This window comes from Rhamphochromis sp. 'chilingali' (genome assembly GCF_963969265.1).
Source record: "Rhamphochromis sp. 'chilingali' genome assembly, chromosome: 16".
Taxonomy (NCBI): Eukaryota; Metazoa; Chordata; class Actinopteri; order Cichliformes; family Cichlidae; genus Rhamphochromis; species Rhamphochromis sp. 'chilingali'.
This window is the reverse complement of record NC_137943.1, coordinates 31575914-31601254: the sequence shown is the minus strand read 5'-3', so window position 1 is coordinate 31601254 and position 25341 is coordinate 31575914. Positions and strand designations below refer to the sequence as shown.

The 25341-nt window shown below is 41.2% G+C and overlaps 1 protein-coding gene across 1 annotated transcript in view; it reads left to right on the top strand.

Moving 5' to 3' along the window:
* Positions 1-25246, top strand: part of LOC308383502 (double-stranded RNA-specific editase B2-like) — a 37867-nt gene extending 12621 nt beyond the window's left edge. The window contains exons 2-10 of the mRNA XM_080861515.1: positions 5989-6075; positions 9405-10354; positions 16076-16193; positions 17589-17757; positions 18496-18653; positions 20165-20318; positions 20419-20600; positions 21541-21722; positions 24380-25246. Of these exons, the coding sequence (XP_080717641.1) occupies positions 5989-6075; positions 9405-10354; positions 16076-16193; positions 17589-17757; positions 18496-18653; positions 20165-20318; positions 20419-20600; positions 21541-21722; positions 24380-24571 (2192 nt within the window). The 3' untranslated portion in view covers positions 24572-25246. The remainder of the gene's footprint in view (positions 1-5988; positions 6076-9404; positions 10355-16075; positions 16194-17588; positions 17758-18495; positions 18654-20164; positions 20319-20418; positions 20601-21540; positions 21723-24379) is intronic.
* Positions 25247-25341: the final 95 nt, after the last annotated feature.

Sequence of the window (25341 nt, the reverse complement as noted above, 5' to 3'; positions counted from 1 at the left end):
TTCCAGTCCAGCGCCGTAACCTGCGCTTGAATGTTGCATGTAAAGGCAACTTGTGAGGAAATCTAAAAAAACAATGATATATGTCAGTTTATTTAACTGCTCCAATGTGACAAATGGCACATGCAGTTGTAATGGATCATTACTTTAATGTCTGCTAGCAAAACACAGATGAAAGATAATACAGACTAGTTCTGCTGTTTAGAGTAAAAAATGAGGGTAGGACAGATAAATAGCATAAAGTGTGGGTGTAGCTTCTACCTTTTTTCTCTGGGACTTTAGAAGACAGCTGATGCATTTATGGTCATAGTTTCAGGCCATACTGAATGAAAATGAAGTCAGGTTAGTAAAGTTTTATCATTCTGTAAGTCAGAAAGGAGGATTATCTGGTGAAAATGGTTGAGTCCAGGATTTTCTCTATTTTCACTCAGTGGTAGCATAGTTGATGAATGTAGGCTGTAGAGCCTGGACCAAAATCTTCAATGCACGACTGCTTTTTCTTTCCTTGCTGCATCAGGAGGACATCTGGAGGTCACATCGTGCAAACAAACTTCTACTGATGCAACTAAACTGGATTTTGTTAGAAGCTCACCATTTCATGCAATGCATTCCTATCAGCCTAAAGGTCACCCATGCATTGCATGTATTGAAGGTGTCTCCACTACTGAAAAAACAACATCTTAAGTCAAAATTTCAAGTTTTTTCTCAAACCTTCCAGCTATTAACATGTTTTTTTCTGGAACACCTCATAATTGCACAGTGCTCACCGGTAATCATGGCTTTAGAAAGTGTTGCCTGTTATAAATATTATTATTTTAACTTTAGCCACTGGGAACAGGATTCAAACCCGTGCAGTGAAACCCAACAAAAGTTCAAGCCGGAAACCCTAACAGCAGAACAACCACAGCCCTGAAGTCCTGGCCAAGAATGGCATACTTACTGTCTCATAAAAGAAAGACCAGCCTTTTTTCCTCTTTTATATTTGTACTGAGGCTCATTAAAGACAATAAAGTATAAAAGTAAGAAAGGAGCAGGAGCTTTAATAAAATAAGAAAAAAATCTACTCTTACAAATTTCCTTCCTTATACCGAGTCAGTCGATAGGAAAATTAATCCAAAAAGTTTTCATATTTCTTTGCCCTTGAGAAAAGACAGTCCACATTACAAGTAAATGAAACCACTTGCCATTAATTATGCTTAGCAAATGAGATTATCCACAGCTGTCAGCCCACACACACAAACCGGACAGTGAGCGGGTGCTTCTTGCTTCCCCCCTGCCATGCCTAATTTCATTATTCTATTAAATAAGGTTCATTAACACCGGCTGAATGGAGAAACTTCCCTTCTTAAGCTTTGATAAACACAAGCAGTGTGCAATACGAAGCCACGCAAGCTTCCTGCTCTCTCTCTTTTTTTCCCTCTGCTGTTCTGCATCTTCCAGAACATTATGGCCTTTTGCGTGCAGGCAGCAATCATCTGAACGACTAACATCAGCATTTTCTTTTGCACTTTCTGCACCCACTGATGAATTTACCTCAAAGAATGCAAGGACAGAAAAACCTGTGGTGGCTGAGAGGCTAAAGCGAGGTACAGAAATCAGCTGGATTATAACACCGGTGATGTGCGGCCCCAATATTTGATAGGTCGACCTCAACACATCTGCATACCGGTATACAATGATATATACACTAAGGAATGTTTTGTGCACTTTTGTACAATCTATAGCGACTGACTCTCCTTTGGATCCAGCCTCAGGCGGCCACGAGAAGAACTGTGGGGTTGTCTTATTGTTGCTGCTCAAGTGCATTATCACTTTTTTATCACTTTGGTATGACTGCTCCTTTGTCTTCATGTAAAAAAATCATAGTTTGTACTGCAAACACTTTTTTGACATAATTAAGTTGGATGACAAAGACTTCCGTGCACCCCTACCCAGCACCAATCCCCTCCAGTTATTCACCAATTTGTTCTTTGCTACATGCACATGCTCTCTAAAATCTGCTCACCTGTTTTGCAAAGCTCAAGCTGCACAACACCATCGTGTAGATCTGTTCATGTAAAACTTTAGAGGTAGATTAAGCAGACAGTTTGTCACATTGCAACTTGGATAACCTCTATTTAAATCAAGTGGAAAGTCTACTATTTCATTCACAAATGGGTGTGAGTTAATGAAGGGCTTTGTGGACTAGCGAGGGTGTGTTTTTGTGTCTATATCAGAGGATGTCAAGTGAAAGATGATGAAAAACGTGAAAATGGCAGCAAGTGTGGGAAGACGCGAGAGCTCAGTAGATACGACGCAAAGAAAAACAGTTATTAACTTCTTTTTTTGTCTGAAAATAAATGGTCCCATTAGCTGTGATGATGCAGGTCATTAAAACACCTCCAGCCTCCACCTGCCTTCAGAAGCACAGGACTCACATCATTACGTTCACATCCCATCTCACGGCTCTCATTCATATCATCCCACCACTTAATGGCATCACACGCCTAATATAACTGAAAGGTGGAAGGTTAATGCACAATAGTTTAGTGTGCACTCTTCATTATTCTAATGACTTTTAGTTTGCTTTGCAGTGCCCTCCAGAATCAGCAGTCACTTGGGGTAAAAATTAGGAAAATAAGCAGTAAAATTACCCACAAAGAAGTCAGAAAAGTTGCATATTTAATCTGACTCTAGCTTCTTTAATATTACTTTGTTCCCAAAAGAAATATCTCAGTTTAATGGTGAAATTGACACCACTTTTACTTGCATGGAGCACAACTAATTTCATATGATTCTCTGTAATTTGCAGCCATGTTCAGCTCATAATATTGGTTTTTAAAAAATAATTTTTCATTTCAGGAAGCCTTAAAAGTGAAAAATGGCATGTAATAAAACTGCAGACTAGTTTAATGTTGATCCATAATAGTTATAGTTTAACAGGAATTCATTAATAGCTTATGAACAGTATAATTGCTGCTGCTGCTCATATTTCAGTGTTTATGTGAATGTATTCTAACAAGAAATGCTACAAAATAAAAACTCTCAAATGGTACTTGTGCATCAGATAAATGGGAATAAATGGGGTCACTGGTTTGGGGACCAACAGGGATCAGCAGGTGATCTATTATGGTGGGTTTTTTTCCTGAAGCCAAACTCCAAAAACAAAACAAGTGGAAGTTGTAGTGGAGATGGAGTAGAGAGGAAAGGGCTGCATATAGAAAGTAAGGTGTGAGAGCTTTACAGAGGATTGTGCATTTTAAAATCCATGTTGGAATCTGCCAGTAACCTGCCTCAGTACCGCAAGCTCCTGTCAGGCATCCCCACTCTCCAAAATTGGGTACCAAGCCCCAAAAACAACTTGTTACGGCCGATGCCGGTGTGTTGTGGACCCAAAAGCACAGGAGGGAAAACTGAATCAAAGAAAAAATGAGCCGTTACTGTGGCCAATGAAACACATGAAAATAAGTAATAACATGTAACACACACACATATATATATATATATATATATATATATATATATATATATATATATATATATATATATATATATATATATATATATGTGTGTGTGTGTGTGTGTGTAAGGAGAAGAGGATGGATGGACATAAACGAAGGGAAAACACAATAAGTTTAAGAATTAAACTCCACATGCTGACGGGGTATAGCTATACCATTTTGGAAACGATTAATAACTGCAGTTACTGAAGACTCCCCCAAATGGCATGTGTGTGAGGGATATTGTAGATATAAGTTACCATGAGCGATAATAGCCACTAAAAGCAGAAATATCATTATATCCACCAGCAGTACAGATTATAAGATTGACAAAGAAAAAAAAAAAGGTTCACGGGGAAAAGTGCTCATTTACTATCCATCCATCCGTTTTCTTCCACTTATCCAAATTAGGGTCACAGGAGCCTATCCCAGCTGTCATGGGGCAACAGGTGAGGTACACACTGGACAGGTCAGCAGTCTGTCACAGGACTAACACAGAGAGAGAGAGAAGCATTCACACTGATTTTCACACCTAATTTAGAATCACCATTTCAACTAACAAGCATGTCTGGACTGTGGGAGGAACCCAGAGCACCTGAAGAGAAGAACCACACAGACACAGGGAGCGCATGTGAATCTTCTTCATGTGAGGCAACAGTGGTCACGACTGCACCGCTGTTACATCCCCACATATATGTATATAATGATATATAACTTTTTCACCATCTCCCAGATAGCACAGGACCATCATCCTTCTCAAACTAGACATTTGTGCCAGTTTTCCTTAAGTGTATATGGTAAGTCTGCACACTTTCCACTACACTTTGCAGCTGTGATGGCCGAGTGGTTAAGGTGTTGGACTTGAAATCCAATAGGGTCTCCCTGCGCAGGTTCAAACCCTGCTCACAGCGGCTCAATGATGCCATGGGGTTTTTGCAAAATAACAGAGAGACTGGGTGTGCTGGTGATTTTGACCCTCAGTCTTAAAGCAGTTAATTGTCTGCACAGTCTGCAGGTGATAAAGTCTGCGTATGAGGAAGGAGGTGGCAGCTGACACTACAGTTGGAAATCCATACAGCAGAAATTTTTGTGCTGTCAGTTTTATTTAAGCTGTTTAAGTTTCAGATCACATAAAATTACCAGGTTTGGATTAGAAAGCTTAATTTCTTTATGCATGCAAAGAAATTAAGCTTTTTAAGTTAAGCCTTCTTCAGTCTCAGCTGACTGCAGGTTTCTCAACCTTATAAACAGCACATTTGCATAATGACTGAAACGAGCCCACTGAATGAACAATGGGCTGTGAGGTCCGTTGTTTGTGAGGTGACCGAAGAAGTCGCTTGGATGTGTATTGAAACATTTCTGAAAACATTACGTCCAGATTAACAGAATCACATTTTTGGGAAAAGCTTCATTCCTGTGGTTGGTTTCTTGATAATATTGTCCCATACTACCAGCAGTGACAAGGACAGAAGCAAAAATAAAAACAGCCGAAAAACCTTCAGGAGGAAAAGGGAGAGAGCAATGTTCGGTGGCCACCACCAGCAGAAATATTTATATTTTGGGGGGGGTTTCTCGTGTTTTAGCCTAACTATTTGCCTAAAAATCTGTCATCAGTATTATATGAATCATGATAAAACACGCCTACCATGTTTTGGGTGCCTGCAACTGGTCCGTCGGGTTATTGTCTAACCAGAAACACTTCCCTTGTGTTTTTTCCTATTTCCGTTGTCATTTTTCCCATATCCGTTGTGTTTTGTGTGATTTTTCTTATTGTTGGCGTTTTCTTAAATTGCAGTCCATTTGTCCTCTAAGGGCCACCGTAATTTTTTTTATCACCTTTTTCTTACTAGTTTCTTTATTTTCAAATCATCTTGAAAAAAGTAAGTGATTTCCAGGAAATGTTACTTTCAATATACCCTTATAAGTAAGAAAGGATGTGGGTGGATATGCTTGCCGTAATCTTATTCATTTTTACGTATTAATATAATTAATTTGGAAAACTGTCGTAGGGTAGAGGCTGGGTAAAACCTGGACACACGTGGGCAGCCTGTCAGTCGATCACACTTTGAGCCACTCGCCAGCCTTTGGAAAAGATTTTGTGCTCAGTTTAAAATCTCTGTGACTGGGTTAATAATACAAAGCTGTTCATTTAGTTTAAAGCCCATGATGCTTCTTGTGTGAAAGCCTCTGTCCTTATCACAGACACCTTTCAATTACCCCGGCTGGCTCTGAGCCACCTTTCTGTTTGTTTTCATTCAGTGGGAACTCTAATGGCGTTCATGGCTTCCTGCAGCAGATTTTCACTATCACCGTCTATGTGTTTACCTCAGTCCATTTAATTTCTTCTGCAGTTCAGGCCGAATATAAAACTAAGCATCAGAATCATTCAGAATCACAACACTGACTCGCTTCACAAACACAAAATGTCAGAGGACACACTGTATATTTCCATTTAGATGACAATTTATATAAGATGAAAATGACCTCAAGTCTTTTTCATTGTGTTTTTCAGGATGCAGCAGCACGCCGTCAACCTTCATAAGCCCCATAAAACACTGGGATACTGAAGCATCATCAGCTGAGGATGCAGACAGTTCAAGTAAATGCCGTCCCTCCTCTTACTGCACACAACTTGCTCTACATCCATTATTTCAATGTGGTACATATCTAACATTTGAACTGCAGGCAGTTTATGTGGCTATTTTACAAACACAGATGTTGTATCAGCCTACATTACACTCTCAGCCATGTTAGCAGCATGCTGGCTTCATGGACTGCAGCATAAGCCTGTCGGTCATTAAACAAATGCATTGTTCCAAATTTCTCTTTATGAAATGTTCTGATATTAAAATGTTTGCAGACTTTGTTGGATGGACGAATCATTCCGTTGCCCTGACTTTTTAGCACAAATGCTCATCCAAAGTAGGCCAGTGCAACCATTACCTACAGTCACAGGAATCCCAGTGACTCTTTTCCTGCCAAAAAATAATTTTATGCCTCAGCAGCCATTACTGTGAGTGCAACAAATATAGTACAGTCAGTATGAATTATAATAATTTAAAGGGACCTAATATGCCCATTGCCACATCTCCATTTCCTTCGTCTCTAATAGAATAGCTTTGAATTAACAATACAAATTAATAATTATTTGTACTTTCTCGCTGGGCCCCTCAGTTCATCTTCTGTCTAAGCTGGTTTTATGTTGATTGGCTGCCCCTCATAACCACAAGATCTGAACAGCAGATAGGAGAGAGTTGAGAGCTGTGTTTCCAGAGATGCCTGTAGAAATATATGCTCTCATGTTGGCATCATGAAGAACCAGGAGTAACATAATGTCTGAATCTCAGTGTGTAGTCTGAAGCCTGAGCTCACAGGGACGTCTGTATGTATGCCGGGTTTATTATTTAAAAACTTTGGCCAATGGGACAATATGTGTGAGACTGCCACTTCAACCTCATCCTCTGCCTACTGGCAAGAATTTAGTTGGTACGATTTTTCATGATGCCAAAACAACAAATAGGTGGAAGTTCCTTTTGCTGGACGAGCTGTGGGGAAATTGCTGCAAACCACACCCACATATTCTGGTTGTTTCGAAAACTTTCTACATTTTGGGAAGATGTTATATCAAAGATAGAACAGACTATAGGCTTTAAATCAAAACAACGGTCCGTCATAACATTTTATTTAGGAGACTTACCCAAAGAATGAACAAGCAATGACAAATATCTCCTGAAGATTCTTACTGCTGCTGCAAAAAAAGCAAGTACTGGTAAGTGGCTCTGTACTGACCCCCTGTTCTGGGCGACTGGTTGAAGGTTGTTGAGGACATTCATAAAATGGAAAAACTTACCTTTTTGTTAAGGTTGCAAGCTAATACTTATACTAGAGCAGGGTGACATGACCAAAAATATTTATCACGATATACATTCGAAAATTTGCGATAACAATATAACTGACGATATAATTGACACTAGACAAAATACTTTACAACTCCACAACTTTATTAGTGCAAAAAAACCCCCCCAAAAAAATCATTGTATTTTCACTTACACAAGCAGCTTTTTTAAGTGCATTAAAGTTATATAAAAAATTAACAGTGCAAATGCAAATTCCTCGCTGACAGTTTAACCAAAAGGCATTTCCAGTGGAAACTGGCCGACATATCCTCAGCATAACCATGTATAATATCCACAAAACTTAAAAAGAGGTTACACACACACAATACGGTAATATTATGTTGAAGCGCAGTACATATCACTCCCCGAGGCTCCTGCCTACGATAGCCATAATGCTCCGACAATCCATCAAGCGGTGCAACAGATTTTCGGGCGCCGTGTAGCACATAAGATCGTTTCGAGGTCAGTAAACACCACCAGAATTCATACATAAGGCACACGGGATTATAAGGTGCACTGTCGACTTTCAGAAAAATCAAAGGATTGATTTTAAGTGTGCCGTATTTTCCAAAAAACACGGTAATAACGACGGCCCGCTAGCATGCTCTACCAAAAATAGTGCTTTGTTGTGTATCTGACGGATGAAAGCTAAACCAGTTCCCCACCACTGAAGTTGCAGCATTTTTACAAACCAATTCTGCTTCATCTGTTTCATTCAACAATCCGCTTTCGCTCTTCTCATTCTCCGTCGCCGCCATGTGCGTATGTAAACAAAGGCACTGCGCACGCGCGTTTTACCCATATTCTATCGCGATATTTCATTTTCTTATCGTTGCCCAAAATTACACCGGTATTACCGTGAACGGTATGATATAGCCCAGCCCTAACTTATACTACAAGATGGTACAAGTGGTTGAAATCTGTCCAAAATTAGTATGGGTTCCTTTTTTTTCTGTTTGTGCCTCCTCACTATATACACTTCTGTATGCCTCTCCTAGGGTGCTCATACATCTGTAGACGTGTTGTCAATTCATGAATACAATGTTATGTTTTCACTGCCAGAACAGCTTTGTAGAAAAAGCTGTGATTTTCAGTCGACTGCTTGTTTTGTTGTTGTTGTTGTTGTTGGGCTTTTTTTGTTGTTGTTGTTTGCCCTTTTTTTTGTTCTGAAAAAAAAAGTAAAGCCTTTATTAAAAGCTTAGTCATATAAAAAAATGTGGCCATGTTTAATGTGAGCTTTCAGAAATATAACAATATAAACATGACAGAAGACGTAAAGTACAAACTCTGGCTTTACACAGATGATTGCACAACAATCATTTGCTGACACAAACTCTTTATGTACCTGAATGGTTTAAGTACACCCATGACTTAAGTACATGGAGACACAATGGATGTGTGCACTTCAGATTTAGTCTCTGTTCAGACTTTATTGGAAATGTTAGCATGCTAACAAACTAAACTAAAATGGTAACTAGGTAGCTAAAAAAAAAAATCTTACGCCTGGTAAATATTAGCGTATTTGGCATTAACTGTCCTTTCCATGGACAGATGAAACCAAAGTGGAGATGTTTGAGTTCCGGATTTGGCATGAACCACAAAAACTATATCAGCACAAACAACAAGTGGCGAAGGAGGGATGATTTGGGATACAAGCTGAAAAATAAAAGAATCATTGTGTTGCAATGGCCGAGTCAAAGTCCTCAACCTGACTGAAAGGTTGTCACGGGACCTTAAAAGAGCTGTGCATTAATGAATGTCCAAAAACCTCAATGAACTGATGCAACGCTTTAAAGAAGAGTTGACCAAATCACCTCAACATCGATGTGAGAGACTGATGAAGTCTCAGAAAACAAGTTATTCCCTCAAAAGTTGGTCCTATGAGCTTTTGAATCATAGGGTTTACTTGGCTTAGTTTTAGAGTCCAGTTAAAATGTTTTAATCATGCGGCTGTGCGAGAATGCTGATGATTTTCATGTACAATAAAGCAGGACAGGATTTCTCACTGCGAACACTTTGATCTCGTAAACAGGTACCAGCAGTTTGGAGGTGAAGGAGAATCAGGATGACAAATGCCAGGTGGAGCGTGACCTCCTTAGAAAGTATCACCCATCAACTTTTTGCACAACTTTCCCCAGAAATGGACAAAGAGCTTTGAAGAGGAAGCAGCCGCTGGTGGACGGAAAAGACCAGCTGCTCTACCAAAGCCACTCGACCTGTAAAAGAGCAGCTTGGGGTGTGACTCAGAAGAACGCACTGGTGCACCTGAATGAGCTACGACCAGGCCTGCAGTATGATATCACATCAAAGACTGGCCCGCTGCACGCACCGGTGTTTTCTGTAGCCGTGGAGGTAAACGGCTTCCACTTCGAGGGCCGAGGACCAACTAAAAAACAGGCCAAGATGAGGGCTGCAGAGCAGGCTCTCCAGTCATTCATTCAGTTCCCAAACGCCTCCCAGGCTCATGCCACCATGGGGAACTTCACCAGCACACCTGTGGACTTCACAGCAGATAAAGTGGATATTCCCAACGGATTTTTCAAAGAGTTTGAGCCGTCGGTGCTTCGGAACTGTGATCTACTCCACTGCAACGCAGCAAAAAAGGAGGTCTTCTCCAGCATTTACAACCACAGAAGACTTGTTCGTCTAACACTGGACTTGGTGTCCTCTACAAATCCAAAAAGACGAGCAGTCACCACCTCACTGTTAGAGGACCTCAGTCCAGTAGCACTGCTCAATGAGCTGCGACCGGGGCTCAGGTACATGTGCCTGACTGAGAGAGTTCCTGGCAGGCCGATGAAGACTTTTGTTATGGTGGTCAGGTTGGAGGGGCGGGTGTTTGAAGGGTGTGCCCCCAGCAAAAGACTGGCCAAGGCCAGAGCAGCAGCAACTGCCCTACAGTCTCTTTACAACATAAGTCTGGGACCAGAGAGGACCTTCATGGGCCTGCAGGACAGCAGGGCCAAAAATCAGCTACCTCAGGTGAGTATTTTACCTCTACTCTCCTTTTATAAGTGCAGGAATAAAAAAAAGGAGTTGTATATGGAAAGAAGTGGGGGAATAGTTTCACTCAGGTCATCTGTAATGAGTAAATAAACAAATTTTAATGAGTTGATTTTCGAAAACATGTCCTGCTTACATGGATGAAAAACTGTATTGAGCTTCGAGTCACCTACCTGAGCAGACCCAAAAAGGATCGGGGAGCACGTGGACCCGAGCCCCAGCTAAAAGTCAGTCAGTCATCAATCAGTGGGTGGCTGTGGCTACAATGTAGCTTACCATCACCAGTGTGTGAATGTGTGGATGACTGGATGTGTAAAGCGCTTTGGGGTCCTTAGGGACTAGTAAAGCGCTATACTTACCATTTACCATTTAAACAGCAATAAAAATGCAAAGAGATGCAAAATGACCAGGTAAAAGTTAAAAAAAGACTCCAATAGGCAAACATGAGCACTGTGGCTATCACAATATACATTAATTTACATCTTTCTGTCCCATGCATGACTGCATGACTGCTCATAACCGGTTATGTAGTCTTCTCATTGGAGTTTTTATATAATATTACATATCCCATACAGCACCTCATATGTGCCCATGATGATATCTGATTTCATTCAGTGTTAAAGGCAATAGATGTTCAGGTGTTGTTGCAAACGCATTGGTCGCATCTCTTTTCCCACCATGTGGCATTGGCTAAGGCCCCCCTAGCCCTTACCTTTATATCACCTGTCATTCCGAATAATAAAATAATGTAAAATGTTGAAAATACAAAGACATCACACTCTCTAAATCTGCCTTTTTCTCACCTTTCCGGTGATCTTTGTTGATTAGACACAAATGCAGATAAAAACTGAAGCAGACTGGCATGAAAATAATAACTGAATAGTAACTGAAATTATTATTTTTTAAAGAAAACACAGGATTTTGAAGGTAAAGAGATAAACTGACAAAAACTGGGAGCAAATCAAGATGCAGCATCCAAAGCTGAAAAATGAAGCCAATGCAGATGTGCCCAAAACTGCAGCTCCTCTAGGGAATCCAAAAGGAGAGTCAATCCAATCAGATAACGAGGGCGGAAAAAGGGGGAATGCAAACAAAACACATATACAATAAACAGCAATTTCTCTGTTCTTACGTCTCTGTGTGCAGATTTCTCCAACCCTGATCATAATAACATAAAACCAGTATTGATCTGGTGTTGTTTACAGTTGTGCAACACTTGTTTGTGTCTTTGTTTCACAACAGTACCAAGATGTGACACGTTTCACTTTCCCCATTACAACAAGCAAGAGAAAACACGAGGGAAGTGGAAACACCAGGGTAACAAGGCACAGCTGAAAGTAATTAAGACAGTAACAAAGGAAGTCAACCCAACGGAAAAGCACAAGAGACAAATGACTAACCATGTAATCATGAGGATGAAGACAACAAGAGACGACTGGGGTGGGAAGAAAAACCAAAACACATGAAACCAAATACCAACAAACCAGCAAGGTGTCACGGCGGGGTGCGCCGATGTGTGTGGAAACAGGACCCAAAAGCAGATGATGACGAGTAGTTGACAGTTTGAGCAGAAAAGTGATCCTTTATTAGATGACGGCAGGAGTAAACCAGGAAACCAAAGTAAACTGACAAAACACTAAGAAACAAAACACTAAACGGTAGTGATGGGACGTTCTGTATCGAGGCTTCGGAGCGTGTGTCGAGTAATGGAGGGGGCGTTTCCGCGAAGCGCGTATCGAGGCTTGCTTCATTTATGGGAGGAGCTGAAAATGATGACGTCCGAAGCCTCGCTGCCCGGCTGTACCACGTGACTGGTTCATGAAGCGGTTCGAACTTTGCCGCAAATAATCATTTTCCATACTGCCAGCATAAATATACACAGTATACTGCCATCACTACACTATAGGTGTTTTACACACTCCTTTTGTTGTTGACATTTACAGGCTGTGTGCAAAATGCCACACTCTTCAAATTCATGCCAGCTATTATTTTTACGTCCAGTAGGTGTCCTGCTAGAGCAAATGAAGCTTCATGAAGCTTCGCGTTGGGGTGAACCAATTGGATGAAAAGCTTCAGTGCTTCATGGGGCTTCATCTGCCCATCACTACTAAACGGTACTGAGACCAAAACCTAAACTATGACTGTGATGGAAAATAACCAGCAAATACTATGACTAAGACTAATGATGAATAACAGATGAAAACCATAACTAAGACCGAGGTCAAAATAAACAGAACCAGGCTAGAACTAGGGCAGAATAAACAGACGACCCGACAATGGCATGAAGAAAACAAAAGGCTTAAATACAGACATGAGGTGATCAGGGGAAGTGGAAACATATGGGGAAACAGCTGACAGCCATAAACCTAATGACAGGACCAGGAGAGAAAAGCTAAATTCAATTAACAGAGAACACATGACATTGTCAGAATAAAACGGGAAATACTAAAACTAAACATGACAACACAACTTAACAGACCTAATACGTGATGAATAAATACCAAACCCCAAAACATAGAAAACCCAGGAACAATAACCAATAACTGCCTAAACTAAAGGCAAAATAGGAAATAACACAAAAACTAATAACATATCAAAAAATACAAAGAAAACTCAGAGTGCTGGGTCAGAGACCCAGCCTGTGACACAAGGCACAAAACCCGAATCCTTAAAACATAAAGTCCTGTTAAAATCACTAAACATAACTTCTAAACTGAGATCCTGAATGAGGAAAACCACAGTGACAGAAACACACATGACATGAAAAAGGAAAACATCACATCAAAGATGGAGTTAGAAGATGGTCAGAGACAACAAAGCTGTCCCCCAGATGTTTGTTCTGTGCCCACCATTTTTATATTGAGGTGACTAAACGTTAACAAACTGCAACATCGTTCTCCTCTTACATCCTGTGGGTCCTCACTTTGAAACTGTCAGCTTCAAGTCGTGACACTGAATTTCTCCCTCTTCTCTTTAGCATTTGCCATTGTTCGAAGCAGTCTGGATAAATGGGTGTGAGGTGCACCGTATGCTACCAAATGGAGTGTGCTGCACATCAGCATGGCCATCATGTCCTGAGGCCTGAGAGCTGGATGGTGTCCTGCACACTCCTCTGCAGCATCTAAACAGCTTCATTATGTCTCAGAGCCGCGGAGAATTGTCCCCGACGTCTTTTACTGTCGTGCTGCCGTGTTTTATGAATACAAGGCGACTCGTCTCCTCGGATCGACTCCGGGGAGATGAAGGGAGTGACTGGGCATAAACCCTTTTACACAGTTGTTGAAATATGCAAATGATAATGGAGAAAGACAGACATGTACATACTTCATTGAAGCCTGAGGGAGGTTTGATGAGAGGATCCACTGACGGGTGGGTGCAATGGCAACATTTTGGGTGAAAAAGGGGATTCAGATGCTTTGATTTTGAACAAAAAGCACTTTTACATGGCTGTATGCTGATACACCAATAAGTGAACAATTTGCCAAATCCTCCCTCCTCCTCCTCCTCTTTGTGTGGAATTTTTATTTCCCATCATTTAGCATCAGCCCTCCCTCCTTCGCTTCAATATGAGCTGTCTGTCAGACGGCGTGACGCATTAATGAACATTATTACAGCACATTAGGGATGAAGGAGGAGCGGCAGCGGAGCAAGGAGATAGAGGTGGAGCAGGAAGGCGGTGTGAAGAGCATAATAATCCAACAGATAATTGTTTAACACACTCATTACACACGACCTTGTGCCGCTGTCATCCAGAAAATGTTGAGCTTGAGAGTTTCACTCAAAATAAGCTCGCTCAGACCACAGAATAGTTTGAACCTTTAAAAGGTGGTCGTTGAGAACATGCTGGGTTAGCATTACTGGAAGTTTATATGGTTAGAAATATAAAAAAGACATTAAAGTGTGACACTTTCTTTTTAAAGGGGGCCTGTTCTTCTCCTTTCCAGTTCCCCAATACTTCTCCTTAGTTTCTAATAGCATAGCTTAGCATGATCCACTGGCTTTGATTCAGCAGCTCAGTTCATCCTCTTATCGTTGCTCTGACTGATCTGAGGAGTGTGGGTCATTATCAGCAGAGCTTTCACTTGACTTTATCAGACTGCTGTTTTCTTTCAGTTTATTGTTGCTTGATTGTCCATTAAAAGATTTTATTTAAAGGTTTATTCTCTGAGCTCTGAACGTCATCGTGAGCTTCAGCCAGATCTGATCCAATAAATATAGATTTTTTTGTTTGTTTTGAAAAAGCAGAGAAATTTACACAAGTTAGGTTTTTGGGGTTTTTTTTTTTAGCTAACTGGTTATTTACTATTCCTACTGTGGGATGAATAAAGTATTCTCATTCTGATAAATTCCATAATAAAGTACACAAATCGGATCTTCAAATGTAAATCTTGCAACAGAAAAAATATTATTCTGAGTGTAAGTAACAAACTGTTTCCTAGTGATATTTCTAAAAACTCCACCTTTGGTAAAATCCAACATTCAAATCTTCCCACAACAGACTAGAATAAATATTTTAAAGTCCAGACAGTCAGTGGAAGTATAGTTTACCTCTAATCACATCTGAATTTACCATAATATGAATTATTAGCAGTTACTTCAAGGCTCAATTCAGACAGTCAAATATTTAATCTGCTGTCCCCAAACTGAGGGAACAGACTGATGTGCTGGGCAGTCTCTTATCCTGCAAATATTCAGCAGACGGTAAATAGAAGGACATTGAGCAGGGCTGCTGTTTAGTTTAAACCTCCTGTTGTTTTGATGCTGTTCCTTTACCTTACTGTAACCTCCAAGTGCCTCTCAAAAGAGTGACAGGCCTGAAATATCAAACAATAAGAGATATTTTGGGATTGTGACACCTCTTCCTTTGAAAACTGGGGGAGTTAATTGATAGAAAACTCTCGGCCATCGCTGACAAACTGTCGGATTTTCAGACGAGCTCATGCGCTCGTAGTGTTGGGGAATATGGCATTAACACAAGTTTACCCAGCCAACTTTTCAGACAAAGTGAAGGAGCATTAAAAACTGTTAATATCTGTGGGTATTTGATGAATAGAACAAGTTTTATCAACAAAAATGGTAAAAAATACTGCAAAAATGTATGAATCACAAATCATTTATTCATTATATATAAAATAAAAAATACAGTTTTAACAGTCCCATAGTTATTTGATCATCTGCGCAACACTTCATCAGCTAAAGGTACTTTTTGTATTTACAAGCAAAACTAAACTAAAACTTTCGCCACTAGAGGGCAGAGTTTTCCCTTGAGTGTTTTACTGTAGCTGTTCATTGACATAATGAATCACAGCATGCAAAGTTATCCATTGCTGTGTGTGCTCTCTGTGTATCCTTTCTTGTCATGCTGGGATGAGGACAGTTTCACTGTGTTTGCACAGATGTGGAGAACAGCTGCCTGAACAAACACATTTATTTGCTTTGTGCTACAGTTAGCGAGTTGTCACAATCTGGCCAATAGCCAGTGATAAAGAGGAAAGACAAGCTAGGTAGACCACTTTATGTCACTAAAAGATAAAAAAAAGGGTTTTAGTGCTTCCGTTGTAACAGTGTATTACATGGTTACATTCCTAAAGCTTAAAACAAAGACTAACAGGCAACAGTATCCTCTGAATAATGAAGCATCTCGTGATCTTCAACAAAAACACACTTTCAGTTTGTATCCTCCGTTTTCTTCTTCTGTAGTTCTTTGCAGAGTCAATCTTCCACTTGGTGAGAGAGAAATACACAGCGCTCGCAGACAGCTGTTCCTCTACCTCGCACGCCCGACACAAGGTGCTGGCAGGGATCGTGATGACCAGAGGTGAGTGCTGGCGGTATGATGGTCAAAAAGTATGACCGAATTCGACCATGAAGAAGAGGTCAGAGGTCCAAAGTAACGTGATCACATATCATTCCTTACATGCTGATCTGTTATCAGTAGAAAATGTTTTTGTAAAGCAATTCATTGAACTTTGGTATTTATCCCAGTGAACAGCAGCATCATGTAATCTTTGTTGTCATTCATCACACTAGCGTGCTTTCTTCATCAGGTATCTTTGAAAAGAAAAGAGGCATGCACCCATAGGGCATCCTGTGTAGGCTTTGTTTTTCATTATCTGAAGGAGTCATACATCATCTACATTCGTACTTTACACACTCCCACTTAAGTCACAAAAAAGCACTTTGGGCTTTGCTCTTTTCTCTAATTTGTGCCTCGTCGTCTCCTCCATCCTCCAGCCTGAAATTAGTCTCTCTAAATTTAAAAGAACAAATTACAAGTCCAGAGTTATTCCTAAATTGTTCTTTATAACTGCTTCACATCTCCTCCTTAATTATTAAAGATCGTTAATTATTATAATATCTGATTTTATTTTACTTCTCTTCCACTTTTTAATTTTCTCTATCTCTTGCTTTTAAGCCCCGTCTGATGCCATTTCACCTTTATCCTTGTAAACATTTTATTTCTGTTTATTAGATTATAATTCGGTGATGGACTTCATACAAAGTGGTGTAGAATTAAGTGGGAGGGGTGTGTGTGTAGGTTATGTTGCTTTGCTGATGCTGTTGATGCTGATCAGCGACAGTCTGGTGCAAATATCTGAGACAGGGTGGGATTGTTAATGCAGAGACTATAGGAGCTTCACATCTATGACCTTAGGAGCTGTGATCTGACATGGCGAACACCCAGTGAGTTTAAAATATTGCTCTTTATTTCACAGAAATCCTGCATCATAGTGACACAGTTATCAGTCAGTCCTGGTTCTGTTCTCTGGCTCGCTTCATGTTATCGTTCGCTCGGCTTTTTGTCGTCTGAAATTTGACGCAGACGCAGCAGCGTCCGATCTTCTAACAGGATGTTTTGCCACTTGTCTGGGCTCATCATTTAAAGCAATCAAAGAGTCGCCCCGGATCAGAGGCGAGACAGCCCTGTGAATGTTTGATGAGGTCGGATAGAAGCACAACAGCCCCTCTTGGAGACGACGGAGTGATTGTTCAGTCATACACTTTTCATTAGCCCGTCTCAGCCTGTTAACGCTCCGGTTATGACCCGACACAGGCGGAGGGGAGGAAAAGAGGAAATGCCTCATTTTCCTGTTCCCTGAGTGAAATAAGATGGCCCGTTTCAGCGGCAGCATGCCAGAAGTCTCCTTCCATTAGAGCCAATCACAATCATCCTGCCTGTCAATTCCCACATGCTTCATTTCTCTCCCTCCAGGACTCGATCTTCGATCAGCACAGGTTGTGTCTCTGGCCACAGGGACGAAGTGCTTGGACTTGGGTGGTGTGAGCGACTGTGGCTGTACGCTCACCGACTGCCACGCTGAAGTCGTGAGTCGACGGGCGCTGGTTCGATTCCTGTACAGTCAGCTGGAGCTGCTCCTCTGGTATGATTAGCAGTCTCTGATTTTCTTTGTGGCCTTAAAGTGGTTGGTCAAATATCAGCATTGGAGGGTTGGCTGAGTTAAATATGGCATTATAAATAAATCTCATCGTTCACAGATCTGAAGTGGAAATGACACCTATTCTGAAAACTTTGGATAGATTTTCTTATTAAGTATTTTTATTCATTTTCCAATAAAATGTTCATGTTTTTGATAGATGAGGCTTAACATTGTGTCCAGTTTTATGTGGATTTTGTCTTTTTGCACAGTTTTCTAAGACCTGGATTAAACCTAGTGCTGAACTAAGGCTTTAGTTTATAGGACGAGGGTTAATCCATATTACCTGGTGAATTAAACTACTGTGTGTCTGTCTCTGCCCACATCTGTGTCTTCGATGTGGGCTTGAGGTCAAAATACACAGGCCCTCTGATTACTGGTCATTTTTAAAAATGTATTTTGTTCAGTTTTGGGTGATATTTGCTATTAAACCTAGTTTAGCCTCTTTTTGTGTTACATTCGTGTTCATTTGCATTAGAAATGTTAAAAAATATTACTTTGTGTAAGTTTCTAGCTGTATTTTTCCATTAGAAATGTACATTTTTAAGTTTTTTCATTATTTATGTGTGCTGCTGTGTTATTTCACAAAAAAAAGATGAAATTGTTTTCGTCCTTTTTGCTCCTTGTTGTAAAATAGTGTTTTTGTTTTGTTGTTTTTCCTGTCTGATCGTTTCCTCTCTGAAGCAAGTCAGTGGACAGCGAGAATCAGTCGATCTTTATACCAAATAAAAACCGCGGTGATGGCTTCCGGCTGCGGGAGGGCGTCCACTTCCACATGTACGTCAGCTCGTCGCCGTGTGGAGACGCTCGACTCAACTGCCCCTACGAGACCACAGCTGCATGTGAGAGGAACACATTTAGATTGTTTAAGTAAAGCCTCTGCGCATCATTTGCAAAGCTTCTGACCACATCTTCTAAATACTCCCACGTTACACCTCTGCTGATCCAGTTGCACTGGCTCCCCATAAAATTCAGATTCCACTTCAAGATTTTGACTTTGAGATTCAGGGCTCTGCATAGACAAGCACCAACCTATGTCAGAGATCTTTTACATCAGTACATCCCCAGCAGGTCCCTGAGGTCGTGTGATCAGGGCTTCCTGGTCGTCCAACATACAAGGCTGAACTCAAAAGGCGATAGAGCATTTGTAGCTGTGGCCCCCAGACTCTGGAACTCCCTTCCTTTAAGCCTGAGATCTGTGGACTCATTGGTTTCATTTAAAAAACAGCTAAAAACCATCTTTTTAAACTTGCTTTTGGTTGATTTCTGTTTTTCTGTTTTAGTTTTTCTGTGAAGCACTTTGTGATTTCTGTCTTGAAAGGTGCTATACAAATAAAATTGTACTTACTTAAGATTTTTATTATCGTTTTGATCCTACAGGAGCCCATTAAAGGTCCATTAAATCAATTTAAAAAGTGGAAAAACATGTGAAAATCATCTGGATGCTGATTCTGTTGCGTTATCAGATCTAAAGCATCCAGATCCGGGCTTCAGGAGACAGGAATGATGAACAAAAACTAGAAGAAAACTAAAAACACTTCAAAAGTCTCAAGATCAAGGCTGAAAAACAACAGCACAGGGAAAATACAGGGAGTGGATAATTAGGAATAAATGCCATATGAACCAGAACTGCAGGCTGAAATGACAGCTGAACGAGCCCAGGTACACAAACAGATCGTGTTAACAGGTGGGAACAAACAGCAAAGATCAAACGAGAAAGGTGGAAGCAGTGCGAGCAGGGCGCACAATCAAACAGGGAAACAGGATGTTATGGTCCTAATCAGCTTACCCAGCATTTCCAAGTTTTGTTTTTCTAATTTCCTTTGAGATGCTTGATTTACTTCGCACTTATATTGCTGAGTATTTTGTCCTATTTAGCATACTTAGTTCTGATCCTGATTGCTAGTTGCTTTTCTTTTGTGCCAAGTCTCTTACGTTAAATTCTTGTGTCGGTGCTTTCCCGGTTTAGTTTTGCTTCCTGTGTCTCATCTTCTCTGATTCAGTTCAGCTGTGTGTTGTTTTCCCAGCTCTCTCCACTCTACTGTCCCTGTCTCCCCTTGTCCTTTCTCAGTTCTCCCTGCCCTGGTCTTTCCCTGCCCCCATGGTTTAGCACTAGTGTGTTTTCCAGGTTTTTGTTTTCCTATTTTGTTCTTAATGTTCCACCTTTGTGCAACCAGCCTCCAGCCCACAATAAACAGCTCGCCCTCCTTTAATCCTCCCTGCCTTTGTGTCCTGCATGTGGGACAAGCTCATGACACAGGAAGTAAAAACTGCGTGATGTGAAACTAACGATTGTAAATGTTTTTCTTTAGCAGAGATGATGCTTCTGTAAAATACTTTCTTCTTGTGTCAGATCCCAGCAGGAGATTTCGCTGCCACCTCAGGGTGAAGGTAAAGGGAGGTGAGGGGACGCTGCCCATCACGGCACGGAGAGCCAATCAGAAATGGGATGGCTTATCGCCGAGTAAACCTCTCGTTACCATGTCATGTACAGACAAACTGGCAAAGTGAGTTATATTAAAGGCTCAGTGTAGTTTATTCATTATGTTTCTTTACTGCTGTGCTTTCACTTGTGTCACCAACACAGTGGTGTGGTTACCTCTGCAGGTGGAGCGTCGTGGGCCTCCAAGGGGCTCTCCTGTCTCACCTGGTGGAGCCGGTTTACCTCCAGAGCCTAACAGTGGGCACGCTCAGCCACACGGGTCACCTGGGTAGAGCTATGGCACGCCGCCTCGCGCCCATCAAACACCTCCCCTTCCCCTACAGACGACAGCAGCTGCTGCTCGGCTGTAAGTTTAAATGATGATGATGATGAATGAGCCAGAAACCACAGCTCAGGTCTTGTGACACTTAGGGGAGGTCCTGAAGCTGTGCAGAAGTGGGTTCTTAATAGCACTAAATATGCTACGAAAAGTACAAAAGCAAAAGCCGAGTAGTTACCGTGAGCAATAAGAGGCACTAAAATCTGAAATGCCATCACCAATCAAAGGTTGTCATATTAAGAAAAACACAGGTTAGCAGGGTCTTGTGATGCTCATTCACTCTTCAGTATTTTCATTTTTTGACTCTAGGGTAGCTTGGCATGATTCACAGGTCAAAATAATCCTTATTTGTCTGGGCTTCAGTCCAGTCGGATGTTTAATGGGAACCACAGGTTCATGTCTGAGATGATCATATTAGGGATTTCACCTCTGCTGACATCATAATATTTGAAATATGAATTTGAAATCTTTAGGGAAATTGTTCTTGGTTTAAACTGAACGTGTAGCATCCATCCATTTACTTCCACTTATCCAAAATTTGAACGTATGGAGTAAATTTCATTTGACCAGATGCCATTAAATGTAACATTTTATATTGTACTTATGTAACAAACAAGTCTTGGCCTGATGTTTTAGAGATGTCTGAAGCCTGTTGTCAGAAATGTAAGAACCAGCCTGTCTACTCAACAATCAAGAGGAACACAGCCTGAAATGATCCTGAAATAAACTCTGTGCACCTCAATCAGAGGGAGCAGATTAAAATTAAATATGCAAATCAAGATATTTGCGATTCCAGCAACAAAAGAAAATCCATTTGAGCAGAAGCTTTGTTTGTATGATATGCATAATCATATTGGAAGCGAGATTATTAGGTCCAGGTTGGACAGTGGGTGCATCAAATTTACAAAAAATCAGTGTTTTCAGGAGGAAACTTCTACAGGTATTTGTTTCCATGTTTGCCACGCAGGTTTGAGCAGCAGGGACGCCCGGCCAGCAGGGAAGCCTCCCAACGTCAGCGTGAACTGGAGCTGCGGTGATGGAGGCTGGGAGGAAATCAGCACCTCCACAGGGAGGAGGAAGGACTCAGGGACGCCATCGCGGCTCTGCAGGCGCTCGCTGTTTGCCCGCTGGCTGAGGCTGCAGCAGCAGGTGAAACAATCGCAGAGCTGAACCAGTGAAATGTTACACAGCTTCAAACAAGGAGACACCCCAGTCGGTCAGACGAGCTCAGCGCTCATGAAGAATTAGGGTTTGATCACATGGATCTATAAACCTGCATTTTTTCTAATGACCAGCAGGGGGTGGCACCTCTGGTTCTTATTCTATAGAGGTCTGTGGGAAAATTATCCACTTCACACTTGACTTGTGTATTCAGTAAACATGTTCATGATGGGATCGTGGTATTAAATGGTAGCTCCAGGTCTTATTTAATGTAATAAGATGCTCATTTTGTAAATTGTGCTCATTATTAGTATTCAGATGGATGATAAAGCTCAGTATGCTTTAGGGGTGCTGTTTTATTCTGTTAAACTTAAAACTAAAGACTGGGACCATAAACTCTGAGGTATTTCTTCTATACAGCCCCCTGCTGACCATTCAAAAGAACGCAGGTTAAAATGCTTTTTTATATAAGTGAAATAGGGGGAGCTACAATGTGCTGCAGATGCCCTTCTTTAAAAACTGTCTGTAAATGATTATTGAAGCAGCACTGACTTATTCACATCATCACATGACATGAAATGATTATAAATACTAAAAGCGTGCTGGTAAATTAAAGCACAAGTCACAGAAGCATGAATTTCTTAAGCTGAAATCATCTGAGCTCTGCCTCAGACCAAAGCCATCTACATTATAATGATGTCGTTGAAAGAGAGGTCTAATTTCCTCTGTGAAATTAAAATATGTATGCAGAATGCGCTGTGTTGAACCAAATGGCTTCAGTTTAAAGTTTGATGACGGCAGCCAGAGTCGTGGTTATTTAAAGAAGCGTCTGAAATCGCTGCAAGAAAAGACAAAGCCACGGCCCAAGAGAGAGAAAACCCACACTTTACGACTCAGTTTAAAGAATTAAAATGAGGAGAAATAACCTCAGAGTTTGTTATGGATGTGTGATGGTGTGGACGTGCTGGGAGACCAGACAACAAACAAACACATAACTCTCTATAATGCTTTATTATCATTGGTTTGAAGGGAAACTCGATCACTCGCACTCCAGCTGCATCAACACAGATCTCGAGCGAAGGCTCTAAATTAATTAGCTCATAGATGTATTAGAACATTAAAAGTGTCTCCAAGTGCAACAATCGCCGCCCTGCATCAAAAATGGCTGCAGTGCAATTTACAAAAACTGCAGGGTGGCTCCGAAGCACACGGCCAGATGCTGAGGTTGTTTCAGCCTCCAGCAATGTTGAAAACCAGGAAAGATCGCTCATAGCACTGTGACGGTATCACACAATATCAAATCTTTTACTGTTCTGAAGCTATTTGTCCCACTGAAGGAATACAGACAATGTGCTTATTTAAGCCTAATGAAATCTCTTGTAGCAGATCAGCCCAACTTCACTAATCCTCCGAGCATCACTGGTATTTAGTTTTCTGGCTTCGTTTATGTCTGAAGTCATAGGAAAGATGTAGTTTTTAAGAAACTACTTACTACTTTAGTACTTGGGATCAAGCATTTACCCCTGGCACTAAGGGGTGGAGTGTCAGGCGTGATTTGTGACAGAAAGATAGCAGGAGGAGTGGAAGGGAAGGTTTACAACGTGGAGATGGTGGCGCTGACAAAAAGACAGGGGGCTGAGGTGGAGGTGCTCAGATTTTCATTGGGAGTGACAGCATCAGGAGCGAGTACATCGAGAGTACAGTTCAGGCGAAGCTGTGTGGAGACAAAGTGCCGAGGAGGATGGGGTATATTTGGGTATATTTGACAGAGGATGTTAAAGATGGAGCTGCCAGGCAGGAGGAAGGGAGGAAGACCAGAGAGGAGCTTCATGGATGTAGGACATACAGAGGGATGGTGTGTGCTAGACTCAGATGATCTGCTGTGGTGATCCCTAAAGGGAGCTAAGACTTGTTGAAGGTGTTGAATGAATGTGGAGGGTTTTTAACTCTCCTCAGCGTCTGTTTGCTTTCAGGAGTTGAAGACTGGAGATGGAATCAGTTCTGCTAGCAAAGACTAGATGGGTTGTAGATCTTCACTGGTGGGAGGCAGCAGTGCACTTCCAGAATGGAAGCTGGAAGTTACAAACTGGGTCCATTCCTCGGCGCTCCAGGCAAACAAACGCGAATGAGACATCCCTTCATGGCTCTCCAGACTCCATACTTACCCGTTTATACCAGGTGTGAGCAGGACCCAAGTTTCACACTGGACCATAATTGGCTGTCAGACTGTAGGAACTTTCCTCCTTCAGCAGACGGATTTGAAAACCGTCTTTTACTCATTTACATTTTCAGTTTGAACACTTTTCTGACGTCCTGACTTGTCACACTCTGCTGGGTATGACGAACAACATTAATGCCCATCCAGGCATGTCACTCCCAGGTCCCAGCTGCTGAATCTCCACCTCTCCTGGAGCCATCGTTAATGTCATTAGTGCCACCTTAGAGTTTCCTGCGTCATCTCAAAGTGACACCTTTCCATTTCCACTAGACAGGTGTCATTTTGAAGAGGCAGAGAAATATTTTTACCTGAAAATATAATTTAAGAAGTGCAGCACACTGACTGGACTGTCAAACTGTAAAAATAAATAAAACCAGAGAGTTATATTGCAATAAATTAACTGTTTATTTTTGCCTTTCTTTCTCAGCTAATCAACCCTGTAATCGGGGCAGAATCCACAACAGGGACGTATTGTGCTTCCAAGATGTCTGCTCAGTGCTACCAGAGGGCGGTGCAGCAGTTCAGCAGCGCTCTGCAGAGAGGTGGTCTGGGGACGTGGCTGAGGAAACCGCCAAAACTGGGTCACTTCACTGTCAGTGTGTCAAAAACTGAGCGTTAAATGGTGATTATGGAGGCTGCAGGTTTTCCTTTTGGCACCGCATCACGAAGAAGTTTTATTTTATTTATAATAAACTACAAAAGTAAAAGTGGCCTGAACAGAGCTGGGACAGACAAAGTTAAATAATTGCAGATTAATACAACGTAACAACACTGTTAGATAACAGACTAACAGTCTGAATGAACAATCTCCTCCTGTTTTGGTCCTGATGCGTTATAATTAATGCAGAGGGTCAAGAGGGCTTCATGAGGTCCCTAATGTGAATAGCAATTGTACTAATAGCACCTCTCAAATCTTTTGTACAAGTAAAGATAGGCCAGCATATCCTCACCTTCCAGAAGTGTCCTAATAAAGGTCTACAGCTCGTGTCAGTCCTTGTGAGAAATTAAAACAATAAATGTTCTGTAACAAACTTTATCCCAACCTTAACCAACCAGCTGAGCCAGCAACACTGAAATTTTAGCCATGAATCAGAAGAGAGTCCCAACATTGAGTTTGAAAGATTTCCCTCCTCACAAGTTTTGTGTTCTTGTTTATTCTGTTTAGAAATGTTGTGTTTGACGTCTTATTATCTTAATGTAGGCTGGAGAGAGTGCTGTAGGCTCAGGAGTGTGATGGCACACTGCCCCCTAGAGGTAGGTGGTGTGCTTTACAAACTGTAGAGTCGAGGTTTGATGAGCAAGAAAGTCCCGTTTTCTCCTTTTAATCTAACTTTAAAATAAGTCTCTGGAATATCTGTAATTAATGTGTTTCTATGTTAATTTATAGGA